Source organism: Populus trichocarpa, chromosome 10 (assembly GCF_000002775.5).
Source record: "Populus trichocarpa isolate Nisqually-1 chromosome 10, P.trichocarpa_v4.1, whole genome shotgun sequence".
NCBI classification, from domain to species: domain Eukaryota; kingdom Viridiplantae; phylum Streptophyta; class Magnoliopsida; order Malpighiales; family Salicaceae; genus Populus; species Populus trichocarpa.
Window position 1 is genome coordinate 13,100,307 of NC_037294.2, and position 19,641 is coordinate 13,119,947.

At 32.4% G+C, this 19,641-nt stretch overlaps 3 protein-coding genes across 3 annotated transcripts; 1 reads left to right on the forward strand and 2 right to left on the reverse strand.

Moving 5' to 3' along the window:
• Nucleotides 1-1,000: 1,000 nt before the first annotated feature.
• LOC7459775 (protein C2-DOMAIN ABA-RELATED 7) lies at nt 1,001-3,222 on the forward strand. The gene is made up of 4 exons (XM_002314764.4): nt 1,001-1,276; nt 2,095-2,190; nt 2,386-2,683; nt 2,933-3,222. The coding sequence occupies exons 1-4, from the start codon at nt 1,166-1,168 to the stop codon at nt 2,971-2,973; spliced, it is 546 nt and encodes a 181-aa protein (XP_002314800.2). The 5' UTR covers nt 1,001-1,165; the 3' UTR covers nt 2,974-3,222.
• Nucleotides 3,223-5,978: 2,756 nt separating this feature from the next.
• LOC7475523 (MLP-like protein 43) lies at nt 5,979-7,258 on the reverse strand. The gene is made up of 2 exons (XM_002315840.4): nt 6,978-7,258; nt 5,979-6,563 (listed from the first exon to the last, which is right to left on the reverse strand). Exons 1-2 carry the CDS (start codon nt 7,162-7,164, stop codon nt 6,274-6,276), a joined length of 477 nt encoding a protein of 158 aa, XP_002315876.3. The 5' UTR covers nt 7,165-7,258; the 3' UTR covers nt 5,979-6,273.
• Nucleotides 7,259-13,389: 6,131 nt separating this feature from the next.
• Nucleotides 13,390-17,888, reverse strand: LOC7459776 (uncharacterized). The gene is made up of 7 exons (XM_002315841.4): nt 17,214-17,888; nt 16,631-16,872; nt 16,393-16,515; nt 16,095-16,211; nt 15,824-16,006; nt 14,693-14,834; nt 13,390-13,785 (listed from the first exon to the last, which is right to left on the reverse strand). Exons 1-7 carry the CDS (start codon nt 17,572-17,574, stop codon nt 13,607-13,609), a joined length of 1,347 nt encoding a protein of 448 aa, XP_002315877.2. The 5' UTR covers nt 17,575-17,888; the 3' UTR covers nt 13,390-13,606.
• Between the last annotated feature and the right edge of the window lie 1,753 nt (nt 17,889-19,641).

Consider the following 19,641-nt stretch of genomic DNA (forward strand, 5'->3'; position numbering starts at 1 on the left):
CAAGTTAAATAAATAGTTAGATCAAGGTTTTCAAGTTTAAATCATTATACCGAGTTTCACGTCAATAAGTTGACCAAAAACCAAATAATTAAGATCATATTTGGGCCAGTAGACCAGTTAAAAAATCAATCAAGTTAAAATTCAATTAACCTACTTAACCCGATCAAGACATAACTGAAACGGAAGATTGACTTAAAAACAAACAAGAAAAAAAAACCTCGATATTCTTTATTAATTATTATTTTTACCAGCTCACCAAAATCTATATGCAATACAATTTAGTTTTTTTTATATTACATACACTTTTTTAATATTATTATTGTCATAATTAACTAACTGGATCAACCTGTTCTCAGCCTAATGAGCTAATTAACAATTCGAAACGATTTTCGATCTTGATCGGGGTTAAGTCTCGAGCCAGTTACAACAACTATGTTGTAAACCTAAAAAAAACCATGCTCCTAAATCTTTCCTTCTCTCTTCTTGCTGTGCTATATCCGCTAAATTGTACTCACTAATAGAGTGCTGAATATTGCTGATGAAACATAGCCTTCGAAAGTCTAAAAGCCAGGGTTTTAGAAGGAAGAGTTCAAATGAGCTGATTTAAATATTTTATTACCCAAATGAAGAAAAAGAAGTATGAGAGAAATTTGATCCAATATCTCTCTAAAGAAAACAGTAATGCTAATTGCTAAGTATCGGGATCTCACGTTGATACATTGACCTAGCAATCATACATGGATTAGAAGACAATATCTCATATAAATGAGTTGGATATCGTCCCGCCATTTTGCAATCTTATTTCCATACAAAGAAAGTAAAATGATAATGCCTTATCAGATTTTGGGTGGACATTGAGCAAGTTTCCATATATTTATTCTCCCTCTATTCCTGTAAAAGCACACGTCTTAAACCACCAACGGGAAGGGCGTGCATAGCGGCGGGCCACAAAGGATTGTCTAATACGAGGCTTTTACCGTTTATAGTTTTTCTTGGCCAACATATATTTTGTCTAATACCTGGATTGTTGCCTCGTTTCACCCGATCAATCTACATGTTGCTTGGATTTTTCAAGCAACATTTATATATTCCTTGTTCTAGGCCATAAAATCCAGTATTCCGTATCTGTTTGACCTGAACAATAGGCAGTAGGAGCTTTACAGACATGGACAACCTTCTTGGCCTTCTCAGAATCCGGGTGAAACGAGGCAACAATCTTGCCGTTCGCGATCTTGGTACCAGTGATCCTTATGCTGTCATCACCATGGGAAAACAGGCTTGTTACTCTTCTTTTGATCTCCTCAAATTTGGTTATATGATTTGCTAATTTCCCCCAGTTTCTTTCATTTTCCCTTAATTTTTTTTCATTTTCCCTTAATTTTTTTTCTTGTTGAAATTTCGGTACACAAAATGGTTGTCAATCTCTTTGAGTTGGCTGTCTGAGACCTCTACAGAAGTGAAACAGGGAAGCAGGCATGAAATTTTCTACTGAAAGAAATTAAAGACAGGAAACAAAAGGATTTTCACAATTGTGTTTTTTTCAAGGACATATATTATTGCTATAGAAATGAGAAATAAACAAGAAGAGGGTGAAATTTGTTCACCTAATTGAAGCCGTTGTTAATATCGATGGGCTTGGAGTTCAAGAATGCATCTTGAACTATCATGAATGCCTATGAGGGGGAGGATAGCCTTCTTACTTCCGGTTCCCTTTTCATAATCACAAATATGGAGGACGGGGTGTGGTTTTTTGTAGGATTGTTCGATAGCTTGGTTCTTGATTAATTTTGCTTGAAACTTTATGGTTAATGATGGACTGCTACTGTGTTCTCATCATCATTTTATGAGAGACTATCTTTAGGGTTCTCTGTATTTGCTTATCTTGATATGAAGCTTTGCTTCAATATATTAAGGTGATCTAGAACTAGAAAGCATGAATAAGTATGTTATAATTCATCAATATAAGTTAAATCTGCATATAGTCACTGCATATATAATAGAAAGTTCAACTATACGTAAGTTTTCTATATCTTGTCCTTTTTGTTCTTTTCGGTGTGTTCTCTCAGCGCTAAAATCACCTCAACTTTGGTGTAGAAATTGAAGACTCGAGTGGTGAAAAAAAACTGCAATCCAGAGTGGAACGAGGAGCTTACTCTTTCAATCACAGATCTCAATGTTCCAATCAATTTAGTAAGTATTAGCCCACAATATGTAGTATGTTTATGATGCACTCAGCAATTGAATTATATCTGTGCTGTATTGCATACAAACAGTTGATGGTAAATTCAGCGAGATACCGTTTTCCTTTCTTTAATAACTTCGTTAAACATAACCATATTTTATTACTGTCAATTCTGATTTCTTCTGTTTTGGCTTCCTTTGCAGACTGTTTTTGACAAAGACAGATTTACCGTGGATGATAAAATGGGTGAAGCAGAAATAGACATCAAAGCATATATCGCGAGTCTAAAGATGGGATTGCAAAATCTCCCAAACGGTTGTGTGGTCTCAAGAATTAAGCCAAGCCGGAACAACTGCCTTGCTGACGAGAGCTGCGTTGTTTGGGATAACGGCAAAATCCTGCAAGACATGATTCTCAGATTAAGAAATGTAGAGTCCGGTGAAGTGATGATTCAAATCGAGTGGATGAATGTTCCAGGTTGTCGGGGATTGGAAATTGGAGGTACGAGATAAACGTGATTGCTATATGCTGTGTTGTATGCAATGTAGATTTCAAGCTGCCTGACAGTAAGCAACAAGTGATCTCTAGTGACATGATATCTGTGCTTCAATGTTATGGCTTCTAGTCTCTTGCAACTGCATGCCACCTTCATTTTTCTTACCATAGACAAGCAACTTCAATAATTTGCTCAAGCATGTATGCTTAAACTAACTAAATTAACCCATGATATTTATTATTTTTGGAACACAGACAGGGAAGCACCATGGAACAGGTCGAAGAGACTCGACTGATCGAATGATTTTCCTAATTTTACCATCCACAGCGGTATCCTCTATGGGTGAGGTGCGACTGCTAATTTATAGCGTCCTAACCGTGAAGATGATCACTGTTTTCTCTTGAATCAAGAATTACTTGGATATCTACTCCATTAATTTGGTGTCTTCTTTCTTTCTTGTTTTGGTCGTATTTTAAACAATTTTTTTCGATTTTTATGAATCACATTTTGATTTTTTTTTTCCAAGGATAATGGCATTCTCGAACTTGGCTTGCATTGTATTATATAAAAACCAATAAATTCTTATATAAAATCATATATCGTGAAACAATTATTCACCTGATTTTCTCAAAATAAGATTTAACTAGAGTTAAAAATATGAGAGCATCTTCAAGTTGAAATTATGGCCTAACAAAACAAAATTTAAATGGGTGATAATAAGTTTTTTTTTTTTTTTTGGTGATAATAGCTAGCTTTTCCTCTGCAAAGAACGCGTCGCGCAGAAATTTAAAAGACGAGCAATTTTCACATCATATATGGAAATATAAAATCTAATCTTATTATATATCAATAGTTATACCTAAAGTCATGATTTTCTTTCGAAAAAAGGTATGCTCTTTAATTTTTCCTATATATGTGTTTGTTTTGCGAAGGATAATCTTATAATTTAGTAAAAAAGTTATTAAATCCTTGCTATTGAGTTTTAAAAGATAGTAAAATCCATTCTTTTCATAATGGAAGGTAAAATATTTTGGACAAAATAGACATTTCCTAAAGACAAAATGATAAGAAAAAAAAAAAAAAACGAAAGGAGCTAGAAACCTATAACGGACATTTCCTAAAGAATATCCAGTACGTTGTTCTACTTGTGGAGAAATATCAATTGCATTTTCATGGAAATAAAAATAGAAACAATGAAAAAATCTATAGGGATGTCTGGAAGTTTGTATATAGATATTTTTCTTTTTCCAAGATAGTTATTGATTGAATTGTAGCGATATCATATCATTTACATGGCTAATCTTACTTGTAGTTCCTTGTCTTCCCAACTTGCTTTACTGGTCCAACAATCTTCCCTCGAAAACTTTCAAAGCAGACGAAGAGCACCAAATCGAACACAGAATCCATGGCTTCTACCTCAACAATATCCTTGATATCGGTATTGCAAAACAATGCCACGGAACAACGTTCACCACTACAAAATTAAAAAAAACAAATAGAAATATCGATAAATGTTTCCTAAATTATAATAAATTTATTGACTGAAATATTCTCTCGATATATACCGATAAAATTACAATAAAAAAAATTAAAACAAATTTAAAGTCTAACCACTTAAATTACATCTCACAGAGTTATGAGTTGCAGTAATGGATATAGTTAAAGTTTATGTTCTAGTCACCTTCCAATGCAATCCTCTTCTTCTTTTTTTAATTTTTATTTAATTAATATAAATGTTTGGAACAGTTTATACATTTTTCAATTAATATAATGAATCCTCGAATTAATGATACAGAGAGTTTGAAGAACCATTATAATCTGAACGGGTGAACACCGTCGCTTTCAAAGGCAAGAGGTGCGGAGGCAATTGAGACATTCCGAAGCTATGTTGAGGTATATATATCATTTTAAGGAGGGACGACTTGAAGGCTGGGAAGTGGACTCGTGTGGGAGACAGTTGGGTAAGCGACGGATGCCTCGTCGACTCAGATGACGATCCACCACCTATTGAGGCTCATATAAACAAAAAATGATGATTCCAACATCGATCCGTGATTAATAATTTATCTCTCTGGATTATGTTCAGTTTTAAGATCGTAGAACCTGGATTTATCCAGTGTACGAGGCATTGCCTATGATTTTCTTCGCAAGTCTATATCAATGAAAAACATTATTACATATTTCTACAGTATGATGTATTTTTATAATTGTCCTCCTAAAAGTCATACATTACATTGCGAGAACAGGTTGAAGGGGGAGTTTGAGAGATTAACGGTTATTTCTTAAAGTGTTTTTTTGTGGAAAGATATTAAAATAATATATTTTTTATTTTTTAAAAATTATTTTTGACATCAACATATCAAAATGATATGAAAATATAAAAAATCAATTTAAATTTAAAATAAAAATTAATTTTTTAAAATAAAAAAATAAATAAGATAAAATTTCAGATTAAAAACATGGACTGCTCGGTTGGATACACCCACGTCAGAGTATTCACAATCCAAATATTGGATACAGTGAATATGCGATCAATGGTGCCTGGGGGTTGTCTATGTATGACTAAAGTTCTTGGAGACAAGCATGTCGCGTGACCTTAGCCCTTGGATTTATTCAAAACCGATTGCTGTAAATGCGGTGCTGTTTGTGTTTTATGTCGATTATAAATTTAAGAATATTTAATTAATAAATAGGGTATCGGACTCGTAAGATAATTGGGGATGTTCAAGCAAAAGATAGAATGGCATTTTCTTACCGTTAATACAGATCATAGCTACCGCACATCGAGCACTGCTTCTTTATTATCCACGAAATGTATAATTGAGAAATAAATAATATATTTAGACCTGGGTTCAATTTTACAAACTATTTGTCCAAGCATAATTAATCCCTGGATAAAAAAAAAACTTACATCAATAATCTTAAATCATTGTTTAATTCGATTTAATCCATCATGAAATCAAATTAAGATCCATCCAATTTCGAGCGGGATTCTCATGTTCCGATCATGGAATTAAAAAAAAAAAGAGTCGAAAATAAAGCAAATAGATTACAAAAATAAAGGGAAGATACAAGCAATCACACGTGAAGTCACGTTCATCACTTTCCATCCACTTTCACAATAATTTACAACATATATGGTCGTGGGATTACGAATCACGATGAGAGTTTTGTGAATATTTCGCAATTCAGGATGGTGCTGGCCTGTGACCTGAGAAATTAAGGCCTGTATAACATGTTTGGATGATCGATTTTCCAGCTAGGATCTTGAAAAGAATAAAAAACGATAGGAGGAGAGACTTTTAACATCTTGAATCACACACATCAAGGCATACATTAACTTCACACAAAGCCCTCGTAAATCATATCACACAGCAAGGCAGGCTACTGAAACCTATAAATAAGAAGCCCCCACCTTTAAGTTTCAGTAGACCCCACGTACACAAGTTTATTGATAAATTAAAATACATTAATACAGGAGAACAGGCGTTTGTCCCCACCACACCGCTTCTTATTATTCACTCATGCCAGTAGTCATTTTAAATTTAAGACAGCAGCAGCAGCAGCATGCACGCATATGATACTGACCGATCATTCATGCCTGTGCTGTTGGTAGCTGGGTAAGGTGATGATCCTCAATGTCTTTGCTGCAATGGATGCAAAACTCAAGCAACGTTTGAGGATCTGGAACGTTCTCATTTAGCTTCTCATATTCAAAAGTCCAGTGAGCCAAGCAGCTGCCCTCTCCTTTGGGAGTAGCTTGAACGATAATTATGAAATTCTTGTACTCCGTGGTGATGTCTCCTTCAATCACTTTGAAGGTGGTTGACAGCTTCTCATCGTCTATAGCTTCAATAACCTCCTTAGCAGTCTTAGCAACCCCATCTATTAATGTTTTTTGCATAAAAATTAAATTAAATGTCAGTACGTCATGAATCACTGCCTTGATATGTCATGCTACTCTTAATAATAATTTGTTTCTGAAAGTGTATATGAGGTTAACCTTTCATCAACCTGAAAGTCATAAAATTTCTCCAACAATGGATTTACCCTAGATGAAGACAGAAATCGGCTCTCTTCTCATAAAGCACAACTATAGATCATAGCTGATTGTAGACTAATTGTGATGTAAACTTATAGTTAGTGTGTGTGTGTGTGTGTGTGTGTGTGTGTGTGTGTGTGTGTGTGTATGATCAAAACCATGAAGATATATATATACATGATTAAGGAGCATGAGCAGTGCAATCCTTAATATTTTTTTTGGTCAGGGATGATCTATATATGACGACACAGCCTTACCATGTACATAACTCCAGCAGATTACAGTGCCCGGCTTCCCCCATTCACCTTCATGCAGATCAACATTCTGTATCTTGGCAGGGCTCATATTGGAAACGTGGTGTGGTCTGCAGCTGAAGATATCATGAAATGTTTCAGCAGAAACTTTGATCTCTACTTCAGCCTCCATCTTACCAAAGAGTGTCATTTTGTTGCGCAGGTAATCAAACTATAAACAGTGTAAGCTTTGAGATAACAAAATCAATTATAGCAGGTGTAGGGAAAATGCTTTGGGATCTTATCCTTATAGAGACGCGGGATAATTATACACCTAGACTAGTACTAGATGATGAGATCAATTATTGACCTTCATTATTTAGGGTTTTCTATATTTAATTCTATCCAGTTGGTTTTCTTGCAGGTTTGTCTCCCCCGACTCCCCTTTTTTATATTTTATGTATCATTTATAGATGATTCTCTTACTCTGCTTACTATTTTTAAAATGTGGCCATTTTGTTATAATAAAATTCACTCCTCAATCCAATAAGATTTTAAGGGCATGTTAACTCAAAATCTATATACGTCGATAATTAATGGTATTCTAAGAAATCTCTGCAGTCTAATTCTTGTCAGAAAGATATAACAAATTGACCCGAGAATTAAAGCGTGGAACTGGAAAGTTCCATTGAATGAAAAAAAGATTGAATTACATAGTAATTGGATCTAAATAAAATAAAATAAAAGTTTTTTGGTTTATTCAAGGTAAGCTCGGCAAATAAGTATTTGGAGGGTTTGTAGTTTTTATTTTTTAATGTATTTTATAAATATATTTAATTTAAAAAATATCTAATTAATATTTTTCAATGATTTTGATGTATTTATATTAAAAATATAAGATATAAAAAAATTATTTTGATATGTTTTATTAAAATTGTAAATTTTATCAATTTTAATGTCTCGAATTTAAAAAAAATATAAAATTTACAACCATGATTAATGGTATTTTCAAAAATCAGTCTGTGAATAGGTACGTAGCAGCTCAATTGATATTAATATTTCAATTCTTATTAAAAATTCTTGAATTTGAATTTTATTTATACATAAAAAATAGTACAGCATATATAACATGAAATTGAAGTTAAGGGAGAGGTCAATTTGTAGGAACAAGTAGGATTTATTACATTACGTTTTTTTGTTGAAATTTCTTGATGAGCCATGCTGATGTGGGCTTATGGGTCCATCCACGCAGCTTGAAGACAACAGGGAAAACAATTGGGAATTTTAAATAATTAAAAGGAGTGGGCAATAATTTATTGCGAAATTACATGTGCAGGTATGGCATTTAAGTTAGAGGGGTAAGCTTGTCCACAAAAATAAATGATTTTTTAAATAACTGATAATAATCTCCGTATCTTGTGAGAGAGATTTAAGGGCATAAAAAATCGTGCACTGGTGATGTTATCAAACTTCACGTATCAGATAATATTGCTACGTGCGCGCACGTGTATACACACACACACGCACGTATGTATATAGAAACACAAGTATGAACTTGTGTACAATATAACAAAAGTCCCATATCTATTATTATCAGAGTGGTTATTTTTTAAAATATTTTTTTTATTTTTAATATTTATTTTTTATATTGATATATTAAAATTATATAAAAATATTTAAAAATATTAATTTAAAGCAAAAAAAAATTAAATATTTTAAAAAAATATTTTTGAAATGCAAAAAAAAAAAACCTTAAAATCAAAAGTATGATATCTATTAATGGTTTGAAAAAACAAGTTGGATAAAAAATTATCTAGGCATGGATTAAATTAAAAAGGCATGAAACTTAATGTAAGAAAGTTATTTTCTTGTTAATAAATTTTATATTTAGGCTTTCTATTTTCTTGAAGGATTAATTTTCTAAAATGAATTTTAATTTAAATCATATTTTGTTTGAAGGATTCTACGGAATTGGTTGATTTGGTCAAGATTAATTAAGCACACCCATTTAATTTATAGACGAGTCAAAATAGGTTTTTAGGATAGGTTTATACCTATGCAAATGATAAAAAAAATAATAATAACAACTATAGTCGTTTCTTTCCTTTTACGTATGTATATTTATTTGTCTATTTTTTTTTTCTTTCTTATTCTATGGATTGGATTTGATCTTTCCTCTTTGCAATTGTTGATTAGCTGTAACCGTACCTACGCCATCAGTCTCCCAGTTACCATGATGTGCATTAGCTGCTTGTATATCACCTGGTGGGCTTGGCTCTTCCATAGATTGTAGACCTTTGAGTTCTGCGACTGTCTCCAGCTTACCTTACAGAGCCATGATTCTGTAATATATTCAATATCTTAAAAGAAGACAATATTTGAGAAAAGCAATTTGGCTGACTTGTCTCTGTGTACTAGCCACTCAGTTTCTGCTTACAGCTGGCTTGCATGCCTTCTGTACCTGTTTGATTTCTGAATTAATTAACAATGGAGTTGGTAGATTACAAGACATTTTCTTTGATTTTGTGTGGGTAATACACATAAATGATTGTTTAGCTTACCATTAAATAAGTGAATAGAAAACTGAGCATTGAAAAGTAGGTTGGGATTAATATTTAACATTAGAGCATTCGTTAGCTTTTCCGTCTATCTATTCAATTATCGTGTTCCTTTCTCAGCGAATTCATCTCCAGCAATCTCCAATAAAAAAAAACATGTAAAATCCATGCAATCCCTACCAAATAGATTTTCTTAAAGAAAAATCTTCAAACTTATTATAATCGATAATGTACAGCCCATGCAAAAAATGTAAGGCCCGAGTAGTTGAGCAGGTGACAGACACTATAACGTCACTATCACTTGGATTTGCCAAATCCAATATATATTGTGATGATTTGATGTGATATATCATATAGAAAACAAAAATTAAATAATAAGTGGCCAATATATATAACTGTGATGGTCTGTATTATTATTATAGAATACTCTAAAACACGTCGGTTTTTTTTTTACTGTAGCAGCAGTTTTTTTTTTTTTGTTTTAGTTATTTTTTTGGTTTTGTTTTTTTTTTTAACATGTTTTTTTATGGTCTTTTTTTACCCAAAATTGATTTCTTCTTCTTTTTTTTGTTTCGTTTTTTTTCTTAATTTTTTTGTTTCAAAATTATCTTTGCTAAATTTTTTTAAATATTGAGCTGGTTGAAAATTTAACTATATAGTTTTCTTCTTTAAAACATTATGGATTGCTATAATATTCTCATACATTGTTTTCTTTTTTTTAATGATTTCTTTATTCTTTTTTTTTTAAATGGTCTTTGTAGATTTTATTTTTTTTATATTAAGTTGGTTGAGAATTTAGCTTTGTAGTTTTTTTTTAAAAAAAAAAATTCCCCAATATATTTTTTTAAAAAATTATCTTTATCGAATTTATTTCTTCAATATTGAGCTGGCTGATAATATAGCTTTGTAGTTTTTCTTTTTTTCCAAAATTGTCATTTTTTACATATTTTATTATTATTATTATTATTATTATTTTTTGTCTTTTTCTTTAAAACACTGTAGCTTTCCCCACGTGTTTTTTTTTCGCTTTTGTTTCCTTTTTTGTACATTTTTTTTTCATTTCTTTTACCCAAAATTGACTTCTTTGTTTTTTTTTAAGATAACCTTTGTCGGCTTTTTTTATATATTAAGCTGGTTGAGAGATTAGCTTTGTAGCTTTTTTTTTTAAAAAAAAAAACATTATGGATTACTACAGTGTTTCCCTTACATGATTTTTGTTTGGCTACAGTGTTTTTCCCACATGTTTTTTTCAAAAAATTATCTTGGTTAAATTTATTTTTTTCAATATTGAGTTGGTTGAGAATTTAGCTTTAGCTTTAGCTTTCCCCACTTTTTTTTTCATTTTTTGAAATTTTCCCCACGTTTTTTCATTATAATTATAATTATTATTATTATTATATTGTATTATATTATATAATTGTTTTTTCCTTTTGTTTTTTCTTTTTAATTTTTTTATGATTTTTTTTTATTTAGTTTGTTAATGTTAATTTTTTTTTATTTAGTTATCAGATTTTCATTATACGAATCTCGGGTTTGATGGGTTAACCTGATTTGACGAGTTATTTTTTTCATTTAGTTTAGTTTGTTAAAGTTAATTTTCTTTTTATTTAATTATCAGACTTTTATACTTTCATGACACGTATCCTGGGCTTGACGGGTTAACTTGGTTTAATGGGTTAACCCGGTTAATTCTAGGTAAACCCGTCATTTTTTTTTATATTTAGTTATCAAACTTTTATAACGCAAATCCCAGGTTTTACGGGATAATCTGGTTTAAAAGGTTGACCCAATTAATTCATTTTTTTTTCCTTTTCTTCATTAGTTTTTTTCTTCCTGTTAATTTTTGTGCTTTGTTTTTTTTAATTAATCTATTTAATTATCACACTTTTATGACACGACCTTATAGCCAGATCCACATCCAGTATTCTTGGGTCCGGTGTTACAGCCAGACTCACTTAAACTTGGGTCATACAATTTTAATTTTATTATTAATATTATAAATATTACTCTTAGGTCAGGCGTTGTAGCCAAACCCAAGATTCTTGGGTATAACTTTGCAGAAAAACCCAATATTTTTAAATTTTTATTTTTTTTAATATTTTTTATACAAAAAAAATAACCCGCGGCATCGCGCGAGTATCAAAGCTAGTACAGACTATAGAGTGACAATGATAGTGGCGATATAACTAATTTCCCACCATTTAAAGTTCTATTTTTTTAATTTCCGGCAATTAATTCCTTAATTAATTTTGTGGTTTAAAGATCCTAGCTACAATTGGAGGCTTCAAGATTAGTTTGTCGCATGGATGAGAAAATTTGATGATGAATTTAGTACGATGAAAAGTATTATTAATTAATAACTGGTATATATATGGGACAATTAGTTAAATTAGAAAAGAAAAGAAAAAACACAGGTTAATTTCATGAAATCAGTAATAAATGTCCTTTACGATCACTTAAAAATGATTTGAAATGAAGTGAATAATGCTATTCGCTTCTTTAAGGTAAAAAGCTAATCTTAGGATCATAATTGTACTAAATCCTTAATTATTGCCGTAACTACGAACAAGTAATCAAATTAATTAATGATGTATTTTGAATGTAATACAAAAGCTTTCAAGTGAAATCTTCAGCCGAATCATTCAGATCTCGTCTTCTTTTTCATCGAAATACGATGGCGTTCTTAGGTCTGGTTTTAGTGCCAAGCACATATATTTAGCCGCGAAAACAAGAGAGAGAGTCAAACTACAGGCCCCGTTGGGACCTGTTTAACCACGCAGTAAGACTCTAGGGATTACTGTGTTGGCTTCAAGACATACGGACTAATGTAAAAAAAAAAAAAAAACCTTTAAATCCCAAGAGCTTAAAAATAATTTCTTATCTCTGAAATTCAAAGACCATTTAACGATCTCGGAAATTTACAATCTATTTGTAAATATATGGGTCAATGTATGCAAAATTCAAGAGGATTCAGAGAATAAAACCCTCAACCACTTGGGTATGCTATTGAATGGCAATGAAAAAGAGGACTTCGTAATTACTAGGCCTAGACTTTGTAATTATCAGGCCTCCATTCGTTTCTAAGACCTTATCTTAACGAAGGGACGTTAAATAATTTAGATGAGGTATTGTGAGATTTTTTTAAGGGGCAAATGAAGATTCCGACTTGTGATTGAAAAGGTGAAAGAATTGCCAAAATTAATTCATTTTTGTTTGCAAGCAAAAATAAACTCTGACATGCCAAAAGAAATCTTGGATAAATAATACACTGAGTAATGAATAATACACTGAGCAAATTTTAACTAGTTAATTCAAATTCTTATTGTATTATAATAATTAGAAGGTTAATCTCTCTTTGAATATAAAAACCAATACCTACAAAATTTAAAAGGGTTGAATATCAATAAATAAAAGAAAACAAGGTTCACATACTTTTGTTTTAAAGTATTGCAATTGAATCGTTTCCTTATTTTTTAAATTTATTTTTGCTTTAAATTAATTTTTTTAATATTTTTTTTTATTTTAATGTATTACTGTTAAAAATAAATTTTTAAAATAAAAAAAATATTATTTTAATATATTTCTAAATAAAAAAAAACATTTTAAAATAACCCTACCTCACTCCAGGTACCTGCATTTTAGTTTTCCAACATCTTCAAGGCCTGCCCAAAAACTTCAGCTTGATTACTAAACCTTATAGAGCGATTGGACATGCAAGTGGCACGGTAAGTTTATCTTCTGCAGAGCTTTCACTCTAATAAGTAATAACAGGAGTTTCTTCTCAGAGAGAGGACAGAAAAAAAAAAAAAAAGGAGTTTCCTTTATTCTAGCAAGAACACAAGAACATAGAAGAAATGCTTAAATTACGAAATGAGAGATAACAAGAAAGCAAGTATTATGTAGTTGTTTTTTCTGTTTTCCATTCCTTGTATAAATATGTATTTATATGCACATATATACATGTCAGGGTCTTGCTTCGGGGGTCACCAGCTCAGGCCTCCGGCAGCTATTCAAAATTAGGACTTCGGTGCTATACAACTATATAAGATGATATAAAATTTGAGGGGAAAGGGATGATAAGGGTACTGATGTGTCTTACTTTTTTAATATTTTAGGAACATCTTTTTTGGAAATGACCCTAACCGGTGAGGTAGAGAAATCATTTTGCTTATCGGAAACCAGGAGGTGATCCACCTTCTCACTTCTCACTTCATCTTTGCCAGATACACTAGAAGATGATGATAATCCACATATTTGCACCATCAAGCTTCCACCTACAAGAAGTTTTGAAAGATTACCACCCGACATCAACAATCAGGGAACAAGAAGCAAGTAAAGATATGTAGGAGGTGTTTCGAGGGGCATTTCAATCGGAGTTTGGGAAAATTTTGAAAAAAAAAAAATTTTGTTTCAAATTGATTTTTTTATATATTTTCAAATTGTTTTAATATGTTAATGTCAAAAATAAATTATATATATATATATATATATATATATATATATATATTATTTTAATGTATTTCTATATAAAAACACTTTAAAAAAACAACGCATAACACTATCTCATTCACCACCTAATTAGTTAGATAAGAAAGCCAACGTACTCATCCCAGTTCAAGTTATTAGGATGCCATCAGCTAGGTAATAATGATATCCACATTTTGCTATCCCCAAGTTAAACACGTGGCTCTTTTCAGTTTCTTGAATCAAGCACAGCATCCGAAAAAAATCTATAATCTATGGGTTCATTTACTTAATAACCAAATCAATTTTATTTTTTTTTTGTTTCTTAAGCTCACATACCTTTTCGGTTATAGAAATAGTTATATTTTCAAAAACATATTCTTTCCATCTAAATGAATTTTCTGGGAGGACAAAAGAAAGAGGAAGTGATACATGAATGCAGCCATGAAGCTAAACTGGCAGAGGAGAGGAGAGTGGCGGTTTAATCCAAAAAGGGTAAGAAATGGTCAGTCTGTGCAAAAATAAACTTGAGAAGGGCATAACCTTGTTAATCTAAATATCAAGAAATCAAATGAAAGAATAGTATGCATTCTAAATTAAAGAAGAAAACTGATTGGCTGACTTTATGTTCTAAGCATATCCTGAGCCACTCTTAAGTATGGCAATCAAAAAATAGAAAGTAACAGCGAACAAGAGCCAGAGGGTTGAAGATTTTACCAAGTACAAGAGCAGCCCCAATCCAACCAGTGGCACCCCACCTTTCACCGAGAAGAAACCATGCAAATCCCGCACCCCAGACTGGCTCCAAACCATAAATTATTGCAGTTTCTGTTGCTGAAACATCACGCATAGCAGCCATCTGTGTGGTTAAGAAATAGAGCAAATTATGATCACATTTACTTTTATTTGACGGGAAAACACTTAAAAGGCACAATTTTCTAAATCCGAATGAAGCCATGTTGTTTGAACTCAACAATGGTGTTTCAGTCCAGAGGCAGGAGTCATCCTGATCCCACAAATCATCATGCCATGTTAGGGTCACTGAGAACTGGGAGATTTCAGTTTCTTTCCCAAACAGATTTCTCATTTACTTTTAATTGAAATCGAATCCACACAATAATGGTTTCGATGATACCATATAAAATTTGTCTCGCTTGTAAAATATTATAGTTTTTTATATGCATTTGTAATTTTTGTTATCATGAATGCCCAAATCCCAAATGAACCAACTGCAGTCGTGGAGAATTTTATGTATATCTGCCACAGACAAAGTCCCCAAGAAACACAAAACATATAAAAGAACAATCCAAGGTGCTTTTAATCATAAACATTACAAACATGAATTTTCCATGGAAAGGAAAAACAAAGAATCTTTCATCATGAGTCCTCTTTCAACTATTGGCATCAAAAGATCTATAAATCACATTAGCAAAAATAGACACAAACTATACAGGACTATATGGAAAAACTATCAAGCATAGAGAATGATGGATCACAATTAGTAAAGCGCATTCAGAAACAGTTGCACTTGCAAGGGAAGTAACAAAGAGGAATTTCCTGGAAACATGCTGGGAAGGATAAGTGGAGAGGTACAATTGAGGGTTCAGTGATTTACTTGGGACAAAATTTATGAGAATTAAGTGTGAAAAGCCATTATGTTTAAGTCCTGGATGGGCTTTCCCTTTTTTTCTTCTTCTTTCAAGTTGGTTGAAATGCAGAAATACAGCAGCATGACAAACAAGAACGAGGAAGGAAAAAGAAAACAAAGAGAAGAAACTTATTTCAGAATTTTGCAGTTTTCTTTGGAATGTAGGCAAATTAAGGAGAGAACCTAATAATTCATCGTACCTCTATCCATAAGCATAGCCCTGTTGAGAATATGCCGGTGTAAAGTGCAGGTATCCATGGGAAAACAGCCAACCAATGCCAAACCATTTCCCATGTCCATGATGATGGATCACAAGTTTGGACATCACCAAACCAGCTTCCAAGGAAATACCATATTGTTGAGGAGATAGCAATAACACATACCTAAATGAAGAATCTGTTTTTCAAACCATGCAAGAAGATAACCAGACTACATTTCTGTGTTGTGTGGACAATTGGGCAGTACACGCACCTCAAATCCAAGAATAGGTAAGAAGTTCTTTTTATCTGTGCTTCTTGATATATGTTCTGTTCTAAGCATATGCACGCCAAAAAACACTGCGCTTAAGAAGTTCAAGAGATCACCAATCTGGCAATGTGCAAATACAAATCCATTATAAAAGGTTAAAACCAAGCTACCTTTTATTCAACCCAGATGAAGAAAAATTAACATACAAAGAATGCTTGGTCTTCCACTTTGATCATCATCAAGGAAATGCAACAAACATGAAAATAATGAAACAACCGTTAAAAACAAGGAGAAAACCTACACTGGGAGGAGACCCACTGGATTCCAGCATTGCAACCCCTACAATGGACATGAGAGCTCCAAACCAGGTATGTGCAGGAACTATTGCTCCTAGCATACCATCAAGCAAAGGAACCACAATTACCTGATAAATTCATACAAAAATGCGCCCAATTTTGTACCTTTAAGTACAATTACCAACACACAGAAAAAAAAAACTTTGATTGATATTCAACCTAGAGGCTGATAAAGAAACTTACAGTGAACATGGATATAAATGATGCACGACCAGCATCTGATGTGAGCAGACCAAGTGCCTGCGTTAGGTACCCTAGACTAACCCAAAACCCTAACTCTATCCCGGCATTACGGATTCGAGCATCATCCCATGATTGCAAAGCAAATGGCAAGAATGGTATGGCAGAGACAACAAATCTCACAGCAGTGAAAGTTGCTGGATCCATTACTGCTTCAATTTCTTTCACAACTGGAATATTACTCGCTGCAATATAAAAAAACACAAAAGGTAATATGGATATTATACAAGGACATATATAAAATTTCAAATGGATGATGGAATCTCTATAATTGCAAGCTTAAATCTAAAATCAAGAACGTAACATTAATAACAAAAAAGCCCCAATCACAAACTAGTTGGGGTCAGCTAGCATATTTCTGCGCTATCTATCATATGCTAAATCAGCCTTAATATCTAGATAATTTAAAAGAACCAGCATTGATTACAATGAATGCCTCCTATTGATTATATATTAATTCCAATTCGCCACAACAGCAGCAGCAGCAGCGATGTTATAAAAATAAAAAATAAAAAAGGTAACGTACCATAGACAACGGTGATGACATTGAGTAAAATGATGGACCTGACTTTCCTAGACGCGAAAAGTATCCTCCGCCACAAATATTTCTTCCCAAACAATGTCTTAAAATTTAAGCTTTGTCTCTTCTTCTGATTCGAAGCAGAGCAGACTATCGCATTCTTTGATTTCTGTATTTTAACACCTGAAATAGGTCTGCGACGAGAAGAAATAGGAGAGGATAAGGAATTGCTATTGTGCAAAGAGAAGGTGGTGAGACGATGTCGTTTAGAAGGAGATAAATGAAATGTGAACAAAATTGAAGGAGAGAGCTTAGTGGTGATAGATGCAGAGTAGGCAGGAGCTCTTAATGGACATTTACAAGCCATCGACCTTCTCTCCCTCTCCCTCTAGTATCTTCGATTCCTCCTCTTCTATCTTCTTGTCTTATCTCTCTCTTTTTTTTCCTTTGTTTGTCTGTCTTCAGTCTTTTCACCAATTTACTTTTTTTTTCTTCTATTTTATCAAATAAACCAAACTCCTTGAAGAACAATTTTTAGAACACAACAAAACACTCTCAATCACTAAGAAAAGAAAGGGGCGATCATCTAAGCAACCAGGATTCAGCACGTTTCAAGATTTTCTCGTCAATGACTGAAATGCCACTGAGTAGCGCATGTGTTTGTTTTTCATTAGTTGTTTCATGTGTTTTTGTTAGCGGACTGCTGCGGAGAAATATGGAAGTAGAGAGACGGGGCAAAAAAGCATCTTCTGCCAGAGGGCAAGAGAAAAAAATCAAAACAAAAAAACTAATTTTTAATTTTTTTAATATATATAAAAAATATTTAAATATAGATAAATTGTTAAAACAACTTTTTAAAAAATATATATATAAATTATATTTATACTATTCAAAAAATTATATTAACAATTTAATTCTTCTAAATAATTTTTGCCATTAAAAATGGTCTGTCATGCTGTTTGCTTTTGGCCCTGTCGTAAAAAAACACGTGTTGTATTTTACAGGGTCTACCAGGAATCGGTGGCGGGTAGACCGTGATGATGCGGCTAAGAGATTGGTCTCTGTTTTTTATAGAAGAAAAAAGAGAGAAAATGGAGGTTGGTACGGATTTTTAAGAATAAAAGATAACAAATAAAAAGAAATGGTGACTTTTTTGCAATGGAAGAGATTGGAATGAGATGTGGGCTGGATTTCTTATTGGGCTCGGTGATCCAGATTGGTTTTCCACTCTGGCTTATAGCCTTAACTCCTTTCGTTGACTTGTACTGGACCCGTATATGCCGGGCCTCTCATAACGGGGGTTTGGAATCTCCCCGTTAATTATGAAACCAGTTGAAAAATATTTATTCATAATTAGTCCATACGCAACCCCACTTGTGATTGCGGCCTCCAGCTGATCAACGGTGATAATGATGGTGATGGACGGTAAAAGATGATGACTGTGTGTTTGGTATTGCGGTAGCTCTTGTGGTTGTGGTTTGAAAAAAGTTGTTTTATAAAAAGTAATTTTAATTGAGGTTGGTTTGAAAAAACAGGTGTTTGGTTAAAACTGTGGTTGAAATTGAGGTTGAAATAGTTTAATATGTTTGGTTAACAATGCTTTTGAAATTAAGATTATAAAATAATTTAAAAATATATATTAATATTGATGGTTTACATTTAAATATTGTAGAATTAATTATTCCTATTACATCATGAAATAAATAATACTTTATATAAAATATTTTTTATTATTCTATTAAATAATTTATAATTCCATTACGTACAAAATTCATTCGATAAGAACTATAGTTTTTATACGTGTAATAAAATTAGATAAAATATTATCTTGTATAAAATTGATATTACAGTGCGAGTAAATTTAATTCACTTTACACTAATTTTTTGAAAAAAAAATATTGTTAACATCATAGTGCAATTGAATTTAATTTAATCTAAACTAGTTTTTTTTAAAAAAAAAAATATTAAAAAACTTAACACAATTGAAAAAAAAAAAAAAAAAAAAAAACTGTCCACGTGAACAGTGCAAGTGAATTGCACTGTTCACGTGAACAGTGCAATTCACGAATAATGCAGTGAATTGCTGCTAATTGCACTGTACAGTACAGTGCAATTAGCATGCACAGTAAACACAAAGCAGCAAAATGCTGTTTCTTTTTTTCTGCGTCACAGACGCAAAAAACATGTGGGGTCCATACACAGTAAACTGTGTATGGATTGTTACCAAACAGCTGCAAACTGCGTTTTAATTAAAATGCAGCTGCAGCCGCGTAAACAAACGGACCCAAAGATGATCATAATAGCAGTTGGCCAATTCCATCATTCACTGCTGATTACATTGGCCACGACAGTACAATTGTCCAGGCCTCGGGTGCAAAGAATCCAACCAAAGATTTGTCTCCTCCAGCTCGCATCACGTGCATGATTTGCTCCA